This window comes from Procambarus clarkii, chromosome 81, assembly GCF_040958095.1.
Source record: "Procambarus clarkii isolate CNS0578487 chromosome 81, FALCON_Pclarkii_2.0, whole genome shotgun sequence".
Classification (NCBI taxonomy): domain Eukaryota; kingdom Metazoa; phylum Arthropoda; class Malacostraca; order Decapoda; family Cambaridae; genus Procambarus; species Procambarus clarkii.
The window spans coordinates 18,080,876-18,102,293 of record NC_091230.1 but is presented as its reverse complement, the minus strand read 5'-3'; the positions used below and the strand labels follow the sequence as shown (position 1 = coordinate 18,102,293).

The 21,418-nt window shown below is 46.9% G+C and overlaps 1 protein-coding gene across 1 annotated transcript in view; it reads right to left on the bottom strand.

Moving 5' to 3' along the window:
* The window catches only part of pot (papillote), a 62,637-nt gene that overhangs the window by 26,037 nt on the left and 15,182 nt on the right, over window positions 1-21,418 (bottom strand). The window contains 1 exon segment of the mRNA XM_045766628.2: window positions 13,099-13,171. Coding sequence (XP_045622584.2) covers window positions 13,099-13,101 — 3 coding nt within the window. The 5' untranslated portion in view covers window positions 13,102-13,171.

Genomic DNA, 21,418 nt, shown 5'->3' with positions numbered 1-21,418 from the left:
TGTGGTTCCAAGGTTCAATGTCCCGGCGACCCGGTTTCTGACCGTTGGAATACAACCTGGTTTTAATAAGGTTCCCTTCTGAAGGTGTTTATCAAACTCTTATTTTTTTTACACAGGTGGGTACAGGAGCAGACTCCTATTGACTCTTGCTAGCAGGCTGAGAGCTTTCCCATCCCACAGCTCTTGGTAAGCCTTACCTAGTAAGTTTCCTTAGTATACGACCTGCCAGTCGTTTAACAACCAGGTACCCAATGCTGGGTGAACAGAAGCGTTAAGGATTGGGGCCTAGTCAATCCTCCCCGGCTAGGATACGAACCTAGGCCAAATCACTCGCGGGGCGAGTGTTACCACTGTGCCACTGGGGACTTTATTGACTATATGAAGGCGTCGGTGATCTGAAGATTATCAAAACTGATGTCAATGTATGTTGACGATTAATATGCCATTCAGACCTAAAAACTGTGCATGGAGAAAGACTTGGGGATGTGTGAGTGTGGTTGGTGGCCTCCTGGCGTGTGTGTTCTGCAGCCTCAACAGTCGCCCCTGTTTGTTTACATGACTCTGCGCCTCCAGCCCGCGCACCGGGACGCGGGTTTTTACTCTGGACATCACGACTTGCTTCTCTTAACAATTCCGGAATCCCTGGGAAAGTTACCCAGTGATTGTTGTTGCTCCCTAGTGATGCCATTAAGAGCATTATGACGTCATAGTGACGTCACACACTTTCGTGTGCTCAATATATATATATATAAAACATAATTTTACTTCTTAATTTTCGGTGTGGGAGGTTAGGTTCGATTAGGTTAGGATAGGTTGGATGGGGTTAGGTTTGTTTAAAGAGTAGCGATGACTTATAGGGTTGGCTGCGGATTTGACTTGTTGGGTAATTGAGTACATAATGAGTCTGTTATGATGTCATGGCGGCAGGTGAGTGCACTTGGGACGGTGCGCGGAGACGAGTCAATGCTCCTGTTAGCGAGTAACTGCGCTTATGAGCGAGTTATTAAATTCGCAGTCCACTGGGGCTCTTCCTCTGTTAATAAAAATGTCACATAGGTTTCCATTGGTAGCACACCGTTCTGCCATCATTCAGTCTGTCATTTTGTCATTTGTCAATCTGTCATAACACAAATGACATCATTTACAACAGGTGTCAGTTACATCACATAGAATCAACTTCACCTGATCGCCTTGACAAGTTTCTTGAAGAACCACAGTCTGTGAGCTAGATGGCACAGAAAACTGTTTCGGAAGCAGACTATGGGATGGGGTATCTTAACATTGTGACGTGGATATCAACTAGTTCAGAGGCAAGACGGTCTTCTCGGCAAGCTTTGGACTTGACGTGGTTGTTTAAAGCTCCGGACTTGACGTGGGTTGACGCGGCGAAGCTCTGGACCTGACGTGGGTTGACGTGACGATCGCTCCGGACCTGACGTGGGTTGAGGTTCCCAGTTGAACCTCAATTGTTCAAAAAGTTGGGTTGAGGGTTGAGGGTTGGTTGTTAACCCAGGCTCAACCTGTTGCAACCTTTCGGATGCGAGATACAACATCCTGCCAAAACTAATCTCTAGGGACCCCCTCCTGCTGGAGTGGGAAGGCACCACTGCAGGACTCTTTGACTGTTATAGACGGAGGTGGCTTCCCCCACCTCCCTTCTCCCTTCCTAATTATGACCATTCCCTAACGTTATCAACTTCCATTTGTGGCCATCACGCTCTATTTTATATATAGAATAAACTGGCTCTGTCCATCTCTTCTCAAATCTATCACGTTGTGATCATGTCTCCGTCGGGTCGTTTTCTCCTTTAGCGTGAGTCTTGTGGGGGGAAGGGACGAGGGTCGAGGACATCGGGCGCCTGCCCGGAGAACACGTCCACGAACTGGACAGCAATATTTACCTTCGTAATTGTTGTCTTCCTGACGATGGCAGCGACTTCCGGCGAGGGAGGTGCTGCTTCACCCCCACCTCCCCCCCTCTCCTCACACAATATGCAAGCTTAACCTCACGCTAAAGGAGAAAACGAACCCAACGGAGACATGATCACAACGTGATAGATTTGAGAAGAGATGGACGGGTCCAGTTTATTCTATATATAAAATAGAGCATGATGGTCACAAATGGAAGTTGATATCGTTAGGGAATGGTCATAATTAGGAAGGGAGAAGGGAGGTGGGGGAAGCCACCTCCGTCTATAACTTTAGGAGCAACAACAACAACAAAACACTGTAAAGCCTGGAGGAATAGTAGTCTGGTACCCAATACCTAACCAGCGGGGCCCAGGAGCTGGACCCCCCACTCTCCGCACACACAGTCAACACACGCACGCACGCACGCGTCTCCAGCTAAGAGACTTAAGTTGCGGAGTGAACTCATGCATATCCTCCCTCACCCCGCCCCCTTCCATTCCTCTTCCCCCTTCTCTCCCTTCTCAAAAGCCCCTTCTCCCTTCTAATTCCTATCATTTGCACCCTATCCATCATTCATTTTTCTCCCTCCTACCCCTCCTTTCTCCCCTATTTATTAATTATTTCTTCCCTACCTCCTTCCCACTTTGTAGTTCTCCACCTAGCTCCTCCACCTCCCTCTTGCCCTACCCGTACTCTTGTTTAGACAAAAATTAAGCCTCATGTTTAACATCCAGAATGATGGTAAAATCTTGCCACTCCAAAAAAGAGGTCATCGTTGGAGTTGCCCGCTGTTGGCCAGACCAGACGGTTGATACAATGGTTGATACCTGGTTGATGGGGTTCTGGGAGTTCTTCTACTTCCCAAGCCCGGCCCGGGGCCAGGCTTGACTTGTGAGAGTTTGGTCCACCAGGCTGTTGCTTGGAGCGGCCCGCAGGCCCACATACCCACCACAGCCCGGTTGGTCCGGCACTCCTTGGAGGAATAAATCTAGTTTCCTCTTGAAGATGTCCATGGGGGCAGTGCAGGGGAATGACCCCGGAGTGTATGATAGTGTGTCTGGGGGCTGGGCAAGCAGCTATAGGGCTGTATATGTGGGGTGAGGAGAATAATGCAGGTGTATATATGGGAAGTAACATACACAGATTTTTTTTATTCACACACACAGCACCGCTCCTGTGCCAGGTAAGTCCACTTTAGGTTCACCATAGCCCTTTCTACTTGCCCCGCTCCTGTGCCAGGTAAGCTACGGGCTTACCATAGCCCGTGCTACTTGGAACTTGTTCCGAGTAGCTGAATCTATAACAACAACAACAAATACACAGATTTTACGAGCTCACTATAGCCCGTGCTACATGGACATTTCGTTCTGAGTAGCTAAATCTGAAACCAAAACGGCAACACAGAGATTTACGGGCTATTCATGCCCATGCCACCTTTTGGATGGCTTAATATCTATCAATAAACAGAGAGTAATCACACTAACGTAATGTACCAATGAGAAAATCCGTAGGAGACCCTCCTGTGTTCGGTAGAACTCCAGGGTTGCAATTTAGGGGGTCCTGGCAGCTGAGTGGACAGCGCTCGGGGTTCGTAATCCTAAGGTTCCGGGTTCGATTCCCGGTAGAGGCGGAAACAAATAAGCACTTTCTTTTACCGTGATGCCCCTGTTCACCTAGCAGTGAATAGGTACCTGGGAGTTAAACAGCAGCTACGGGCTGATTCCTGGGGGTGTGTAACAAAAAGGAGGCCTGGTCGAGGACTGGGCCGCGGGGTCGCTAAGCCCCGAAATCATCTCAAGATAACCTCAAGGAATCCTTTTCACCATGTCGTGGCCTGGTTGACTGGGGCGTGTGCGTGGGAATACCCATAACATAGGTTCGAATCTTCATCACGGCTTCAACGGATTTTCTCGTTGGGAAGTGATACGGTGAAACACAGATGTGGTGGGACAGGTAGATATGGTGGGACAGGTAGATGTGGTGGGACAGGTAGATGTGGTGGGACAGGTAGATGTGGTGGGACAGGTAGATGTGGTGGGACAGGTGCAACGTCAGTTTGAGGGCTGATGAATGTATTTGAGGAGGAGGAGTTAGGTTAAGAGAATGATGTTGATTTACATGTAAATTAAACCAGCATTTAATTTATATATGCTTTGTATATTAAATATATATTTGTATATTAAATATTTATTAAATTATATATTAAACCAGTACATGCTTTGCTCTACCTTGTCGCAGGGACACATTTCTGGGTACATAATATTTTTCTTTCCATTATTTTTGTGTATTCGTGTGTGTTTGCTCAAAGAGGATTTATTGGTTTACCTTTTACTTTGGAATGATGTATTTGAGGGACTTGTGCTGTCTCCGAGTTGATCTAAGCTCTTGGGGCCACGACCTAAGCGTCTCTTCCTGACGTAATCTTTTCCAGCAGAGGATCTGCTAACACTTAGCTCGTATTTCAGACCCTAATGATGGATTGCTGTTGTAGTCTGATGGTCTGTGGCTCAAGAGGCCCGTGGGGTGTTTGCTCCTTAGCAGGCGACGTCTTGTTGCTCTCTTAATAGTACCTGATGACCAGACCACACACTAGTAGGTGAAGGGACGACGACGTTTCGGTCCGTCCTGGACCATTCTCAAGTCGAATCTCACAATCGACTTGAGAATGGTCCAGGACGGAGCGAAACGTCGTCGTCCCTTCACCTTCTAGTGTGTGGTCTGGTCATCATACTTTAGCCACGTTATTGTGACTCATCGCCTGTTAATAGTACATTGTTTTTTACTTCTTGTTTATGTATGTCAGCTTTATTTAAAGTTTGTGGTGGTACTGGAGGGCGCTAGAGCCACGTGGACCGATTATAGCCTTGTATAAGCTTGCTTGTGTGTGTTAAGGTTACCGAACTTTCTTAATTTGCTTGAAATAATTTAGTTGTTTTGTTCATCCTGACATTTTAATGTGGAATATAATAATGTTTTGTAAAGCTCGAGCCTATGAATGCTGCCCACACCGTTGGACGGGGTGTTGAGGGCTGTGGGACGTGGGTTGATGTTAGCAACATGGACTGTTTTGGAACTTTTGTTTATTGGGAGAGAGAGAGAGAGAAGATTAAGCCACCCAAAAGGTGGCACGGGCATGAATAGCCCATAAGTGGTGGCCCTTTTGAGCCATTTCCAGTATCAATAGATGATACTGGAGATCTGTGGAGGTGCGACTGCACCCTGCGTGACGGGAGATGTCTCCCGTGGTGTTTATTGGTTTATATATATATCCTTTTTGTTTTTGAGAAGAGGTGGCAAAGTAGAGGAATAGGGATGAGAGGATTTAGGGAAGAGGATGAGTGTGTGTGAGGGAGGGAGGGAGGACGAGTACTGAGATGGATGAGGGTGGTTGGGTTTAAGGAGATAGACGGGTCACAGGTACCTAGAGACGTCGTGCTGGTTAGGTTATAGAGGTGAGAGGTAGAGATAACGGGGGGTAGGGCTTGCTATGGGTATGTTGGCTGTCGGCTGGGAATGGGCACCGGGGGTGAGTACCCAACTAGGGGAGGGCGCCCACTATGGGTTTTGGCCTGTCTTGGGCAGGGGGTGGGGGGGGGATGGATAAGCAGCACGCGATGTATGGGGAGACTGAATTGGGTTATCTTCTTGAGGTTATCTTGAGATGATTTCGGGGCTTTTTTTAGTGTCCCCGCGGCCCGGTCCTCGACCAGGCCTCCACCCCCAGGAAGCAGCCCGTGACAGCTGACTAACACCCAGGTACCTATTTTACTGCTAGGTAACAGGGGCATAGGGTGAAAGAAACTCTACCCATTGTTTCTCGCCGGCGCCTGGGATCGAACCCAGGACCACAGGATCACAAGTCCAGCGTGCTGTCCGCTCGGCCGACCGGCTCCCTCACCTACCGTCTACCGTCATAGGTGGTGTTTTTACATGATTTTACCTGAGGGCCACTAAGACTAGTGGCCTCGACGAGGACAGGAAGCCGGCAGCTTGTCGAAGGTTCCCCCCCAATTTGCCTTTTAGTGGGGTGTTTGAGACAAATTGTCTCTTAAACACCCAAGTTTCTGCCAAACCTTCATCGGAGAGTTATGTAATTGAGACAGTTAAGCAAGTCCCAGCTGTGTCTGGGTACAAGTGACAGGATGAATAACCCAGCGGGTTTTCTTCCTATTGGGGAGTGTTGTACATGCTGCTATGGCAGTGTGTCCACTCACAAGATGAGTGGCGCTGCCCAATACTGTCACTATGGCAGTGTGTCCACTCACAAGATGAGTGGCGCTGCCCAATAAACTCGCCCCTCGGGGCAAAATTTAAATTTTTTTTGTTTGTAATTATATAAATGACTGTCAAGTCTACTCTGAGAACATTTTACAATGAACTCAAATAGGAAAATTCAGGAAATCAAAATATTCCTTAAATACACTGGAATCGTCTTAGTTTAAAAAACAAAATTCGCTTGTGTTTATCGAGCATTTTTTGCTGGGTAAACATTTGTGTATATAGCTAACATTTACAATGAGCTGAAATCAGTTAGAGAAAAATCATCTTTTAAACAATCCCGTGTGTGCCTATGTACATTTAAGTGAGATGTTTAAGTGTTTTGATAAGACTGAACGCACATTGAAACATTATTGGAACCTCGCTTGGCTGAATATGAGCGCGCAGGAGGGATCGTTGACCCGCGGGTAACATAAACTCCCCTAAAAACATCCCTGCCAGAAACGATAACTTGTGGAGAGGCGGGAGGGAAAAAAAGTGGAGATTTTCTGCGCTGCTGAGTCTTTCCCATACCAGGAAAGTGGTGATTTTGGAGGATGTATCCTCCCCCTCCCTGTGTCCCACGTGTCCCCCTGTGTCTCTCTGACATGACATATTACCAGGACTTGGACACGGGGGACATTGACGACACATCAGTTTGTGTGTGTGTGTACTTTTAATGGTACAATGATTGCCGAAACTTGTGTCTATCGTTAGGTACACTGTGGATAGTGTACCGTTGGGGGCACTGTGGATGGTGAACCGTTGGAGACAATGTGGATGGTGTACCGTTGGGACATGGTGTGCAGATCCGACTAGTTATCTTTGCATGTCAAAACAAGATTACGGGTAGGACACGTTTGGCATGCTCGGTGCAGCCGTGACGGTGTCCAAAAGCGTGTCCATGGACGGTCTTGCTGGACGCGGGAATGCAGTGGACACGCTGCTAGCGTCCTGTATGTTTTGTCCAAGATTATATCCGTAGCCAAGGTTAGTTGGACACGTAAGCGGAGCGGACAATGCTGAGACAGTAAGCGGCAGGCAGGATTGAAGTCAGCGTAAGATCGCCATACCTTTTTATTTTAAATTCGAAGTGACCCGGCTGCTATATTTGTGTATATAATTATCGCAGATGGCTTGGTGATCCTCCCTTCCTTGCTGTATGTTATACTCGGTGATATGTGCTGGTATATACGTTATTAGCAACGCTTGACTTATTCAAGGACAGTAACGCTGTGTATGTATGTGTGAGCCGCAGAAGGTGTGTCTTGGATAATAATGAGCAGTGAAGCTGTTGGAGAATCTTGATCAATAATGATTCTTGTGGCTCTGGTATTGTTAAGATGGTGTGTTTTAATCCTGTCTGAGAAGGTCTGGTATATGGGAGCCGGTCGGCCGAGCGGACAGCACGCTGGGCTTGTGATCCTGTGGTCCCGGGGTCGATCCCGGGCGCCGGCGAGAAACAATGGGCAGAGTTTCTTTCACCCTATGCCCCTGTTACCTAGCAGTAAAATAGGTACCTGGGTGTTAGTCAGCTGTCACGGGCTGCTTCCTGGGGGTGGAGGCCTGGTCGAGGACCGGGCCGCGGGGACACTAAAGCCCCGAAATCATCTCAAGATAACCTCAAGATAACCTCAAGATATGTATGTATGGTTGATAAGTGACAGTGTGTATATTTGTATGACGTCATTGGTGATGCTGTGGTACTTGTGGTGATGGTGATTGGTGGTAATGATGGTGATAGCAGAGATAATAGTGATAACGCCCCTTCCCCCCCCACTCTTCCCCACGACCCAGTAACAACCTCAACCCCCATTTCGTTACCTCAACTATCTGCCAATCAAGGCCGCCCATAATGTCACTCCACCACCCACTCGCCACCCAAAATACCACCCACACGATGCAATAGAGTAGAAGTGACCGGTGATATAACTTTAACAGTATACTTTCCGTGTATATTTTGTACATATAATTCTTTTCATTTATATTTAATAGATCAATTGTTATTGATATTATATACAGAGCATACCTTTCACACAAGTTTTATACACAAACAACTTTAATGTATATTTTACTCACAATATACTTTATGTATATTTTATGAAGACATATGCTGCATCAACCTGTCCTCTTAAAAAGAACGTCGCTTTTGGCCGTTTGCCCGTATGGCCGAATTTGGACGTAATTTGAAATTGAAAAAAAAATTAAAATAAATGTGGGATTTTTTTTTTCACCAACAGTAAGTTAAGGGTCCTGTGATAGGTTAGGTGGGCAGGAAATTCTCATAAAGTTTCAAAACGTTATGAAAAACGTTAATGTAAAGTGTCCTCTTATAACCTCTGCGCGTAAGCCGGACGACTCAAATAGAAAACGGAACAGAACGTCACTTTTGTGAGTCGATTTCATTTCAAATTACGTCCAAATTTAGCCATATCGCGCATACCAGCCAAAAGTGACGTTCTTTTTAGGAGGACGGGTTGCCCATGCAGGTAATAAGCCATTCATAGCTTGTTAGAATACTAAAGTTAACTTTATCTAGAAAGGCGAAGAGTGACATGGTCGATGTGTATAAATGGATGAATGTGTATGGCAAATATGAAATTAATAAAGTGTTAAATATAGCGACACAAAGCAGAAGACGAAATGATACAACGTGGATAAGTTTAGATTTAGAAAAGACCTGGGTAAATACTGGTTTCGCTAGAGGGTTCTTTATTTATGGCATAAATTCAACCTGTCTTCAGGACAGGCTCGTTAAAGCGTCGTCACCACATTGACGACGTCCCGACCACACTGACGACGTCGCCACGTCACCGCTCGTTATCTTGAGATGTTATCTTGAGATGATTTCTGGGCTTTAGTGTCCCCGCGGCCCGGTCCTCGACCAGGCCTCCACCCCCAGGAAGCAGCCCGTGACAGCTGGCTAACACCCAGGTACCTATTTTACTGCTAGGTAACAGGGGCATAGGGTGAAAGAAACTCTTCCCATTGTTTCTCGCCGGCGCCCGGGATCGACCCCGGGACCACAGGATCACAAGTCCAGCGTGCTGTCCGCTCGGCCGACCGGCTCCCTATCGTCCTCATAAATCCTCATTTATCGTCCTCATAAATCCTCATTTATCGTCCTCATAAATACAACAGAGATATAAACCTCAATATGATTTTATGCAAGTTTGACCATTTCGAGACGTGACCTAAATCAGAGAAGAGAAGGCCATTTTCTGATAAAATAAAAAGACCATTTGATTGGTCGGTTTCCTCGTGCGCGCCAATCTGCTCTGCGGCCAATCAAAGACAGCAATTTTGTGGTGATTAGTTTGACCGCGTTATTTTATTTTTATTTGTTGTAGTGAAAGCGAGAGCGTCGAGTTGCCTTCAGTTGCTCAGAGGATCACAACTTTATCCAAATGTCTCGCTCCTATCCACCCCATTATGTGCCTCTGTAACCCTTTCCACTACCGGCCACAAGATGGGTATGGGGTGCATAATAAATGAACTAACTCCTATCCACATCCTTGTGTAGCAATAGTCAGTCTCGTGCACCTACCATCTATGAAGACTATGAGTAGTTTTATTAAGACTATTTCTTATTTCCCTATTAAGACTACTCATAGCCCAGTCGATAGAGCATCGACCTCACACGGGTGGGGAGAATTGGTCCTCCTCTAAACATATTTTTGATTTATATGTACAAGAGTTCTTACAATCTTGTACAGCCACTAACACGCATAGCGTTTCAGACAAGTCCTTAATCCTAATATTCCCCGGAATACAACCCTGCCAAATCGTTTAACAACCAGAGGGTCCAGGGTTCGAAACTCATACAACCCAGCTGAATGGAACCTATGGAACCTACCATCCACATAGCTCAGAGAACTCTATGCTATTCTTGGCAATTTCATAATTGCATTTAGATTTATGTAGGGTGTACACACATTTAAATAAGCACATAAATTAACTAGTGCAAAGACAGGCGTTACTAAACGGTTCTGTGACCGACTATAACGAGGACAATAAGAGGCTGGAAGCGTTGTTAGACATGCTATAACTTGTTGTCCAACCTGCTCTCGCACAGGACAGCACATATATGACTTATTGCTTATAGTCACTATTTCGCTTATAAATAAGTAAATATGTGACATATTCCAAGCCATATTTTTTTCAAAGCACTATCTTTTTCTCTCAGTTTTATTCAACAATAATGATTTTATAAAAAAATTTGACAATATCCTGAGTTACTTTACAATTTATTTAAATATTTTAGTTTTGTTTCTAGTCAAAAGTGGTGATCTGATCACAAAGCAGAACATTGGAAAATGAATTTTAAAAAAGATGATTGTTTTTAAAATTACAACGACGAGAGCAAGACGTATATTCATGCCAAGTAAAACAAAGGGATTGGAAAAAAGTTGAATACTCTCTACAGAGTATTGGGAGTATCTTGATCACTGGTTCGAGTCACCTTAAGTGCTCCAAATTGATTTTCTCAATAATAACGGTTGTAAAAAGGATTAGGCTTTCGGCTGGAGTACACAATGCCGGGTCGTAGCAACAGGAAATGCTTGTTTATTTTTTATTTTGTGAAAGGAAGGAATGGTGATTAGGGAAGTTGTGGGTTGGGGGAGAGGGGGAGGATACGGGGAGAGGGGGAGGATACGGGGAGAGGGGAGAAGAGGCAGGCCAGGACCACCAGCTTCAAGATCACTGGACCGTGGAGCAAGTGGTCAAGGGAGCGAGCGTTTTGTTTTAAAATGAAATTGTGTTCCAACCCTCCCTGACGTGACGACTGGAGGAGGGTGAAATGAGAGGGTGTGGGGCGGGGTGAAGTGCTCTTGCTTGTTCACCTAACTCTCCTAACCTCTCGTACACACTCGCTCACTCTCACTCACTACTTCCTACACCCTACTGCTTTCGTTTATTTCGTCTGTCTCTTTCATATCCACACCAAGCTGGACTAAACTCTGTCTACAGACAGATGCAGTTAGGAGAGAATCATGCACACTGAGTGTTTCTCTGTCTGCCCCTCTCTCTCTCTCTCTTGCACCCTTTGGAACGCCGCCTTGCCTTCTTCGGGAGAGTGCATACTCCATCAACCCGAAGAACAATCAAGTATGGACTATGAGGCCCTATTATTGGCCAAGGGATAGGACAGACCAAGAATGTTTAATCTATGGATGAGCCACGTGGTCCTGATTGGCCACAGATCTCTGTCCCTTCCGATTTGACTTTTCATAGATTAGATGAAGGTTGACGCCTATGACCCGGCGAATACAGCAGACTCCCACTCGATGCATAACACAACGATTTAGTGTAACATTTAAAACAAAAGACTCTGTAAGTGTTTAACGACAGGACGAAACAAAGGTACATGGTTCAGGAGAGAGAAAGTGTCTTATTGAGGTGTGATGTTATTGTAAAGGCCGGCGCTCCAGCCTTGAAACATGGTGGTTAGTAGAGAGGGTGCCGAGTCTTGTATTGTTACTTTTGTTGGTACTGTTATATGTTGTGTGGAGCCCTTGTTGTTACTCCTATATGTTGTGTGGAGCCCTTGTTGTTACTCCTATATGTTATGTGGACCTGTTATTACTGTTATATACAGTGTATACCTGTTGCTGTTAGTCTTACTGTTACCTGTTGTTGCTCTTACTGTTATGTGAAGCTGTTGCTGCTAGTACTGTTATATGACTTGTGTTGTTAATGTTTGTGCCTTGGTTGAAGGTCATATCCTGAGAACCTTGTGTTTGGTGTATACATTTGTTTAAACCTTTCACTACGATCATGATGTATACGTGGTGAATGTCGTGAAACGTGTCATGTTTTTCACAGGTGCTCATCCAACTCATACCATCCATGATTTCCTTGACATCAGGAAAACATTTGTATGCCGCAATACCAGGAAAATCAACAATTGGTGTTTACAGGTTCCTTTAGAAGACTAAATCTGTTCTTATTGTCCTGCATTCCGCGTTATTGACATCCTTAATGTTCGTGTTGCATAGAAATATCGCGGTAAATGCATTGGGTATATTGGCAGTACCAGTGTACTTTGTACCAGTCCAAATGACAGGGTAATGTATCTTTTTGGTATGGTGGTAAGGGCGTTGTCTGGTGGCCTTTGGTATCACGTACTGGTACCCAGCGTGGATACCTGATGTGTGGGGGGGTACCTCATACAGGCTCCTCGGGGGGGGGGGGGGGGTATCTCTTCAGGGGTATTTAGTATTGGTACTTTTTGAGGGTACCAAGAATTATTTATGTTTCGAAACTTACAAGTCTTATGCGTGACTTGTTAAAAAAAGTGACTTATATATGACTTAAAACGTACATTACTTATGAATGACTTGAAACTTGCAAGGGTTTATGTATAACAAGAAACTTTTAAGACTTGTTTATAAAATATTTAGTGAAAATGTCTACACACAGCGGATCTTTATGTACTAGGCGTCTGTGGCGTCCTAGGCTACAACGACCAGTCACGCGTAGGCTACCGCGCTAAAACTTCAAGCCTCGTGCACCTTAAACTCTTAAGTTTTACACACTCTAGCTTCAATTTCATGCCTCAAGCTCCAATTTTACACAAACACACACGCAAGCTTCAATTTCATACCTCAAGCTGTACTTCCACGCACTCAAACGTCAATTTCATGCACTCTAGCATTAGCTTGGACAACAACATCAGTTGCTGGCTCCATCACACGGCATTACCAACACTATCCCCATCACTCTTGCCCGTTTCCCCCATTTCCCATCACTCTTGCCCGTTTCCCCCATTCCCCATCACTTCCCCTCACCCAATGTAACATACAGAAACACCTCGAACCTGTATATTGAAATTTCAACCCATCCTCCTGGTTTAGATTGGAAATTTTGAGGTCGAGACCTATAACACTCCACCAAGAATGCCATATAAAATGTTTTGTATTTACTTACCATTTTTATTTGTTGGAGCTGTCTATAATTTCATATTCTGCTGATGAAACTTTGACCTGGTGCAAGGAATCACCTGGAAGAGAAAATAATGGAAAAGGTTAAATTAATCTAATTAATAAGTAAATGAGCATTATTATAGTTGATATTAATTGAATAAATATAATTCACTTTCGTATATTAATACATCTTCAGAAGGAATGAAGAAGTATTCCTTCACTCCTTCTGAAGATGTATTAATATACGAAAGTACTTAAGGAAATTCTTGTTTCAACTCTTCCTCCGTGGTCTGACTCTGTCATATAATATATATATATATATATATATATATATATATATATATATATATATATATATATATATATATATATATATATATATATATATATATATAATATATTTAGAAGCGTACAGACAATCAAGTAATAATATATCGCTTCAAATAATAATAGTGTGTGTGTGTGTGTGACACACACACACACACACACACACACACACACACACACACACACACACACACACACACACACACACACACACACACACACACACAAAACAATACAACCCCAAGAATACACAAGGACATGCCACTTTTAATCATAAGTATATCCTTGCATATCCAGCATACTTGGGCATATAATTGTTTCTAATACTCTGGTTGTATATTTGAACTTTTTCTTGTATAGTTGACTGATTCTCCAGACAGTTTACATCTCAGGGGATACCAGGAGGTAGTAAGAATTTAAATTATTGAGAACGCTAAGAGTTAAGGCGTGCACAGGAGTTAACACCACAAAATACCAGGAGCTAAGACGATCACAAAAGGGGGGTGAGGTTTACATCCCCCTCTACTTTACTTCCAACCCTTATCCCTGCTTTACCTCACCCTTCCCCTGCTTTTCCCTCCCTCCCTCCCCTACCTGGTATGTTGTAACACTCATGACCTACTCTGCCCCCTCCCCTCACGACGCTCAGGGGAGGGGGATGCGGGTAGGGGCGTCACTCCCATCTTTTTTGCCTTCACAATCACTTTCATTTTCCTGTCTTGGTGGTGCTGGGGTTGGCTGTGAGGGCCGCCGGTGGTGCTGGGGTTGGTTGTGAGGGCCGCCGGTGGTGCTGGGGTTGGTTGTGAGGCCGCCGGTGGTGCTGGGGTTGGTTGTGAGGCCGCCGGTGGTGCTGGGGTTGGTTGTGAGGGCCGCCGGTGGTGCTGGGGTTGGTTGTGAGGCCGCCGGTGGTGCTGGCGTTGGCTGTGAGGGCCGCCGGTGGTGCTGGGGTTGGTTGTGAGGCCGCCGGTGGTGCTGGCGTTGGCTGTGAGGGCCGCCGGTGGTGCTGGCGTTGGCTGTGAGGGCCGCCGGTGGTGCTGGCGTTGGCTGTGAGGGCCGCCGGTGGTGCTGGTGTTGGCTGTGAGGCCGCCGGTGGTGCTGGCATTGGCTGTGAGGGCCGCCGGTGGTGCTGGCGTTGGCTGTGAGGGCCGCCGGTGGTGCTGGGGTTGGTTGTGAGGCCGCCGGTGGTGCTGGGGTTAGTTGTGAGGGCGCCGGTGGTGCTGGGGTTGGTTGTGAGGCCTCCGGTGGTGCTGGGGTTGGTTGTGAGGCCGCCGGTGGTGCTGGGGTTAGTTGTGAGGGCGCCGGTGGTGCTGGGGTTGGTTGTGAGGGCCGCCGGTGGTGCTGGGGTTGGTTGTGAGGCCGCCGGTGGTGCTGGGGTTGGCTGTGAGGGCCGCCGGTGGTGCTGGGGTTAGTTGTGAGGCCGCCGGTGGTGCTGGGGTTGGTTGTGAGGGCCGCCGGTGGTGCTGGGGTTGGTTGTGAGGGCCGCCGGTGGTGCTGGGGTTGGTTGTGAGGCCGCCGGTGGTGCTGGGGTTGGTTGTGAGGCCTCCGGTGGTGCTGGGGTTGGCTGTGGCTGTTATGCTGGAGGTATAAGTTCTGCTAAAAATGGTGACGGCATGGCTATTAACGCTGGCGGTAGTTACGGTATTAAAGGTGGTGCAGGAGTAGTTCCCGTCTAGCAGGCTGAAATGTAGCTTAGAGTGAGTGGACAGTCTCTCTCATTGTATGCTCTCTCTTGCTCTCTCTCTCTCTCTCTTGCTCTCTCTCTCTCTTGCTCTCTCTCTCTCTCTCTCTCTCTCTCTCTCTCTCTCTCTCTCTCTCTCTCTCTCTCTCTCTCTCTCTCTCTCTCTCTCTCTCTCTCTCTCTCTCTCTCTCTCTCCAATACACTGGATTGGAGACAAAAATGTGTTAAATCCTTAATACCAGTTGAATAAGGGCGTGGGGAGAGGCTACTGTATGTGTAATGTAGTATTGCCTTGTAAAACTTATGTATATATGATTTATATTGTATTTTATTAAATACAGATAAAAAGAAATGAGTATGTGTAACAGGAGGAAGGGTGGGGGGGGGGGGGGGGGTATTCAAGAGGAGGAAGAATGAAGTTTGGAAGTGAAATGAGGAGATAGGATGTTGCTGAGAGAGGAAAAGTGTAAAGGAAAGGAAATCTGAATAGGAGAAAGTGAGAGTGAGAGAAAATACAGAAAGTTATAGAAAGAGAAAATACTTGCAACTAGTTCACCCATTTCCGCACTTTGCTTTGCTCCCCATCCCAACCCATTCCTCTTCAGCCCTCCCCGTCTCTCTCCCCATCCCAACCCATTCCTCTTCAGCCCTCCCCGTCTCTCTCCCCATCCCAACCCATTCCTCCTCAGCCCTCCCCGTCTCTCTCTCCCCTCCTCTCACTTCCCCTGTATGGCGTTACTGAAAGTTGTTCTCGATCGTGCCAAAGGCTGACAAGTTCTGGCTGTGTGTGGGGTGTGCAGTGAAGGTTGCGTGGTGGTGGGGGTTATGGGGGGACCTTGATGGGGGTGAGGAGAGGTAGCGAGTCGGCGGAGCTTGTTTTTTGAAGGGGGGCTTTAAGTGGGCATCAGTAAGTTGTGTGGGCGGGTGGCAATTCGTTGGCATTGGATTGTGTGTGTGGGTTGTTACATGTTGTTAGTGGTGTGGTTTACTGGGCTGGTTATACCGCTAGAGTGGGTGCTTTTTCTTTCCATGGGTCTCGTTCTATCCCCTCCTCCACCCTGTCCTTCTCCTTCTGCCTCAGTAACGGACAGCAAAGGAAAAAAAACGGCACCTCTTTCCCAAATGGAATACCTTCAGATGTTGATCTGAAGGGAGGAAGACCTTCAGCGTCACTTATACTTATCATAATAATAATTAATATTATTATCACAAAAAGTAATTCCGAAGCCCTATCGCTTGCAAGCGGCGAAGAATAACCAACAGTTATACTGGCTTTCAAATCACATTCAAATTTGAATCTAATCAAATTTGAATTCACATTCAAATCTACGCATTTGTTTTTCCTGTAGAGTGAACCGTCTTGTCATTTTAATTACGGAACATCTGGCGTTTCTTAGTTATTAAACACCTGTTGCTCCAGGTCTGCTTGCAAGACATTGTTGAAAACTCACAAAAGTTTCAATTTCTGCTTCGTTAACGTCTTGTGTATTTCCAGGTAGTGTTGCTTTTGTTATCATTGTTCCCGGGGAGATGCTCGATGTTTTCTTGCTTGTCCTTGATATCCCGCAAATAAAGTGTTTGTGTAAAAGGGTGGACTGCCTCATTCCCTTCTCCCCCCCCCAAACTTACCTTTGGTTAATGCCGTTACCTGTAATTACTGGTAAGAATCTCCTTCAGTGAGGCCTGAGAGCGGTGCTCGGATGGCACCACTCCATCCATCAAACGGTTATATACTCTTGGTTAGTCTGATGGCCAGGTACGTTCCAGTGCTGAACAGCAAAACATTATGCCCTGTTGTAGAATGCATCATATTTAACATACCCAGACGATGGCCGATCTTAGAACCTGACCAAACTATTCCCTGGGTGCTCCTTAGAGTTCGACATAAGGACGAAGGTTATTCGCTGACCTGTTCTAAGAGTTCAGCTAAGCGTAGGCCCCAAGTAACAACAGATTCGAGCAAGCAACAGATTCGAGCCAGCAACAGGATCGAGCCAGCAACAGGATCGAGCCAGCAACAGGATCGAGCCAGCAACACGATCGAGCCAGCAACAGATTCGAGCCAGCAACAGATTCGAGCAAGCAACAGATTCGAGCCAGCAACAGGATCGAGCCAGCAACAGGATCGAGCCAGCAACAGGATCGAGCCAGCAACAGGATCGAGCCAGCAACAGATTCGAGCCAGCAACAGATTCGAGCCAGCAACAGGATCGAACCAACAACAGGATGGAGCCAGCAACAGGATGGAGCCAGCAACAGGATGGAGCCACAAAGAGACTCCGGTGGATCCCTGCCAGGCGCATGGTACGGTACCATTTGTGTTTTCGTTTCCACAACATGAGAAAGACCTTGACTATCTTGAGCCACGGCAAGAACTAGTGCCCTCGCCTGGTCCAGGGCAGGTCACGCCCACCTAGCCAAGTGGTGTGGGCGTGCCTGGCCTACTGGTCCCACTTGCCACCCACTAGTAATATACCCGGTCCACCTTACCCTCCTACTGACACGCTTACCGACTCTTGCTTTTAACACTGACAGGGAAGACAGAACTGTATACGGTTCCGGATTTTCTCAAGTACACGCGGGAAAAATTGCGTGATTTTTCTAAAATTTCTTAGATGGAAATATTTGAAATTAAATATTAATTCAAAATTACATTTATGGTAAGAACCGGGAGCCGGTCGGCCGAGCGGACAGCACGCTGGACTTGTGATCCTGGGTTCGATCCCAGGCGCCGGCGAGAAACAATGGGCAGAGTTTCTTTCACCCTATGCCCCTGTTACCTAGCAGTAAAATAGGTACCTGGGTGTTAGTCAGCTGTCACGGGCTGCTTCCTGGGGGTGGAAGCCTGGTCGAGGACCGGGCCGCGGGGACACTAAAAGCCCCGAAATCATCTCAAGATAACCTCAAGAAGATGGTGTTGGGTGTCCCTTCAGTGGATGATTACTACTACTGGTGCTGTTCTGGTGTCTCCCGACCTCCACCCCCTTCACGATGCTGCTGGTGCAGGTGGTGACGGACCTTCCAGTCTCCCTCCCGCTTGCCCTCTTCGGCACCCCCGTCACGTTTAATCCACCAGTCCTTGAGAAATCCCCCTCTGCAGCACCCTCAGCATGCAGGGGTTCTACCCCCGTCAACTGGTCTCTCTCTAGTTATTCATATCTCGTAGACTTGCGCTTCACCTCTGCCAATGATACGCTCTGATCAACAGTGCAACAACCTGCAACTTGCGTCCCTGCTAGCGTCAAAACTTCTCAATCATCTCACATGACATTAATATCATTTGAATTTTACTTTCATTTATATAGAGTTTCAGTTCTCTTTCAAAACTTGTTTCGTAATCATGGCATGCAGGCGATGAGTCACAATAACGTGGCTGAAGTATGTTGACCAGACCACACACTAGAAATTGAAGGGACGACGACGTTTCGGTCCGTCCTGGACCATTCTCAAGTCGATTGTCTTCGACTTGAATCACAATCGACTTGAGAATGGTCCAGGATGGACCGAAACGTCGTCGTCCCTTCAATTTCTAGTGTGTGGTCTGGTCAACATGGCATGCAATTCCGCACTGGCTAATGTGCTTCCGGCCACGCTCGAATACTTGGAACGAAGCTTCCAGTGACATTCAAGCATTCTGCACAGACGACCCGTGTCACCACCGTTTGAAGGCGAAATCAAAACGAGAGCTGACCCATCACTGCAACAAGACTAAGGACGGAAAAAGACACTGTAAGACCCATACCTCATGAACGTCGACGCCGAAACCATGCAGTACTGCATCGACCTCTCAATACTACGACCCCGAGTACTACAAGGCCTACCCCGACGGTCAGTTCGGAATTCCACGACGACCACCCAGTCGAGGGCACGACGACGACGACGAAGAAACCCCTAATTAAGCTGAGGATAGCAGACTAAACACGACGCATCCATGCAAGCCTACTGCAGGACATAAACTGCGAGTGACCATGAAGACTCCTATCCATGCACAGAGCTACAGTATCAGCTACTGATAATGGCTCCAAACAGCCTCCACTTACGGGGTATTCATGCCCGTGCCACCTCTTGGGTGGCGTAAGCTCTCTCAATCAACCAAATCAACATTAGAGCGCAGCATCGACCGAGAGCTCAGCAGGTAATGGTTATCTTGAGGTTATCTTGAGATGATTTCGGGGCTTTTTAGTGTCCCCGCGGCCCGGTCCTCGACCAGGCCTCCACCCCCAGGAAGCAGCCCGTGACAGCTGACTAACACCCAGGTACCTATTTTACTGCTAGGTAACAGGGGCATAGGGTGAAAGAAACTCTGCCCATTGTTTCTCGCCGGCGCCTGGGATCGAACCCAGGACCACAGGATCACAAGCCCCGCGTGCTGTCCGCTCGGCCGACCGGCTCCCTTGGTAATGGTAATCAAAGCCAAAACTACCGAACTTGTTGTTGTTAAAAATTTAGCTACTAAGGACGAAGTGTCCATGTAGCACGGGCTATGATGAGCCCGTAACACCTTCCGAACTATTTAACCAACAATTTATATAAACAAACCAACAATTCGACTCGAAACGCCACACATTCCCATTATAAATAGCCTTTGGCGCATAGTTTGCCACCACCATCAGATCAGGCTGATACGAAGCCTACGAGCCAAGCCTCGTAGGCTTCGAGGCCTACGAGCCAAGCCTCGTAGGCTTCGAGGCCTACGAGACCAAAGGGCCAAGCGCAACGAGAAATGTGTCGCTTGAAAAGCTGCCTCAAACCTAAATGAAGACGACGTAACCTTCCGCATCACCCAGGGAGACCCAGACCTCTGTGCCTGTCACGTGTCCTGGAGGAGTGGCCATGGAGGCTGCAGGGGCGGGGGGGATATACGAGGGATGGAGGGGAAAGGAGAGAGGGGAAGGAGGGGAGGGGGAGGGAAAACCTGTTTTCTAGGAGGGGGGGGTTGGAGAGGAGGTTGTCTTGAGGGGTGGGGGAGGGAAATTATACATAGCAGCGGGAGTTAATATGGTTGATCCGTTATACACCTTCCCGGGAGTTGGGCTGGGCTCCCCGAGGTCACCCGGTGGTGGCGGAGATGGTGAGGGTGGTGGTGGAGATGGTGAGGGTGGTGGTGGAGATGGTGAAGGTGGTGGGGATGGTGTGGGTGGCGGGGATGGTGAGGGTGGTGGCTGGGATGGTGTGGGTGGTGTGCGAGTGCTTCACAACTCATCTACATACACCAATATGTGTTGAGATACATGAAACAAACACTCGCAGTTGCCTGACAAGAGAGCAAGCTTAGTTTAGCCATCAAACACAGACGCATATATATCGTGTCAGCAAGGCGGACAGTCCGCCTGCTATCATAACTCGCTAAATATTCAAATTAAAAAAAATCCTTTACCTCCACCTCTCTCTATTCTGTACCCCACAAAAAAGTGTGGGTGGCATTGGTGGATGTGGTGGTGATAGTGGTCACATTTATGGTGGTGATTGCGTTGGTGATCGTGGTGGTGGTGATCGTGGTGGTGGTGACTGCTGTTGTTGTTTGTTGTTTTAGATTTAGCTACTCAGAACGAAGTATCCATGTAGCACGGGCTATGGTGAGCCCGTAAACGTAAGGTGACTCCGTAGGTTGTCGCCTTTAACTGGACATAAAATATTTAATAATATATAAAATTAAAATAAGGATATAAAACCCGTTAATAAATCATCAGAAATAATCCCTACCTAATGTAAGCTTCAGAGACAATAGCTAATTCGTGAATTGATTTGGAAATAGCAGGAGGTTGTCAAGGAGAGTGATTGATGACGATTAAGCCGCCCCAGATGTGTCAAGGGCATGAGTAGCTGGTAAGTGTCAAGGAGATTTCTAATCACATGTCCAGGATGGCAGGTTGGTTGACGTACCACGTGATTGGGTGCTAAAATAAACATTATATTTATACAGGTCGTGATGCCAGCTTTGACTTGAAGGAATTACCTGGTCTGTAAACCCGGCCCTTATAAGTATAGCTTACCAGACCTTCTGGTTCGTGGGGTCTGACGTATGAATTTCAACTCGGTTGATCAGGTATATATTCTTTGGAGGTGTTTATCAAGTTCCCTTTTTAACACTGCGAGAGGTCGGCTAGTTACAGGGGTAGATACTGTTCCTTTGTTCTATTAATATCCGATATAAGTTCAGCTAGGAAAAACGTGATATCCTAACACCAAGCCATGAGAAGGAGGCGTAACTGGAAGACTCTGTGTTGACCAGCTCCGTTAACCTGGCCACATACTAACCAGGCCAGCCAGGTATAACTTGAAGCAGGTGTACACGAGATGTAGACCGTTCCTTCACACC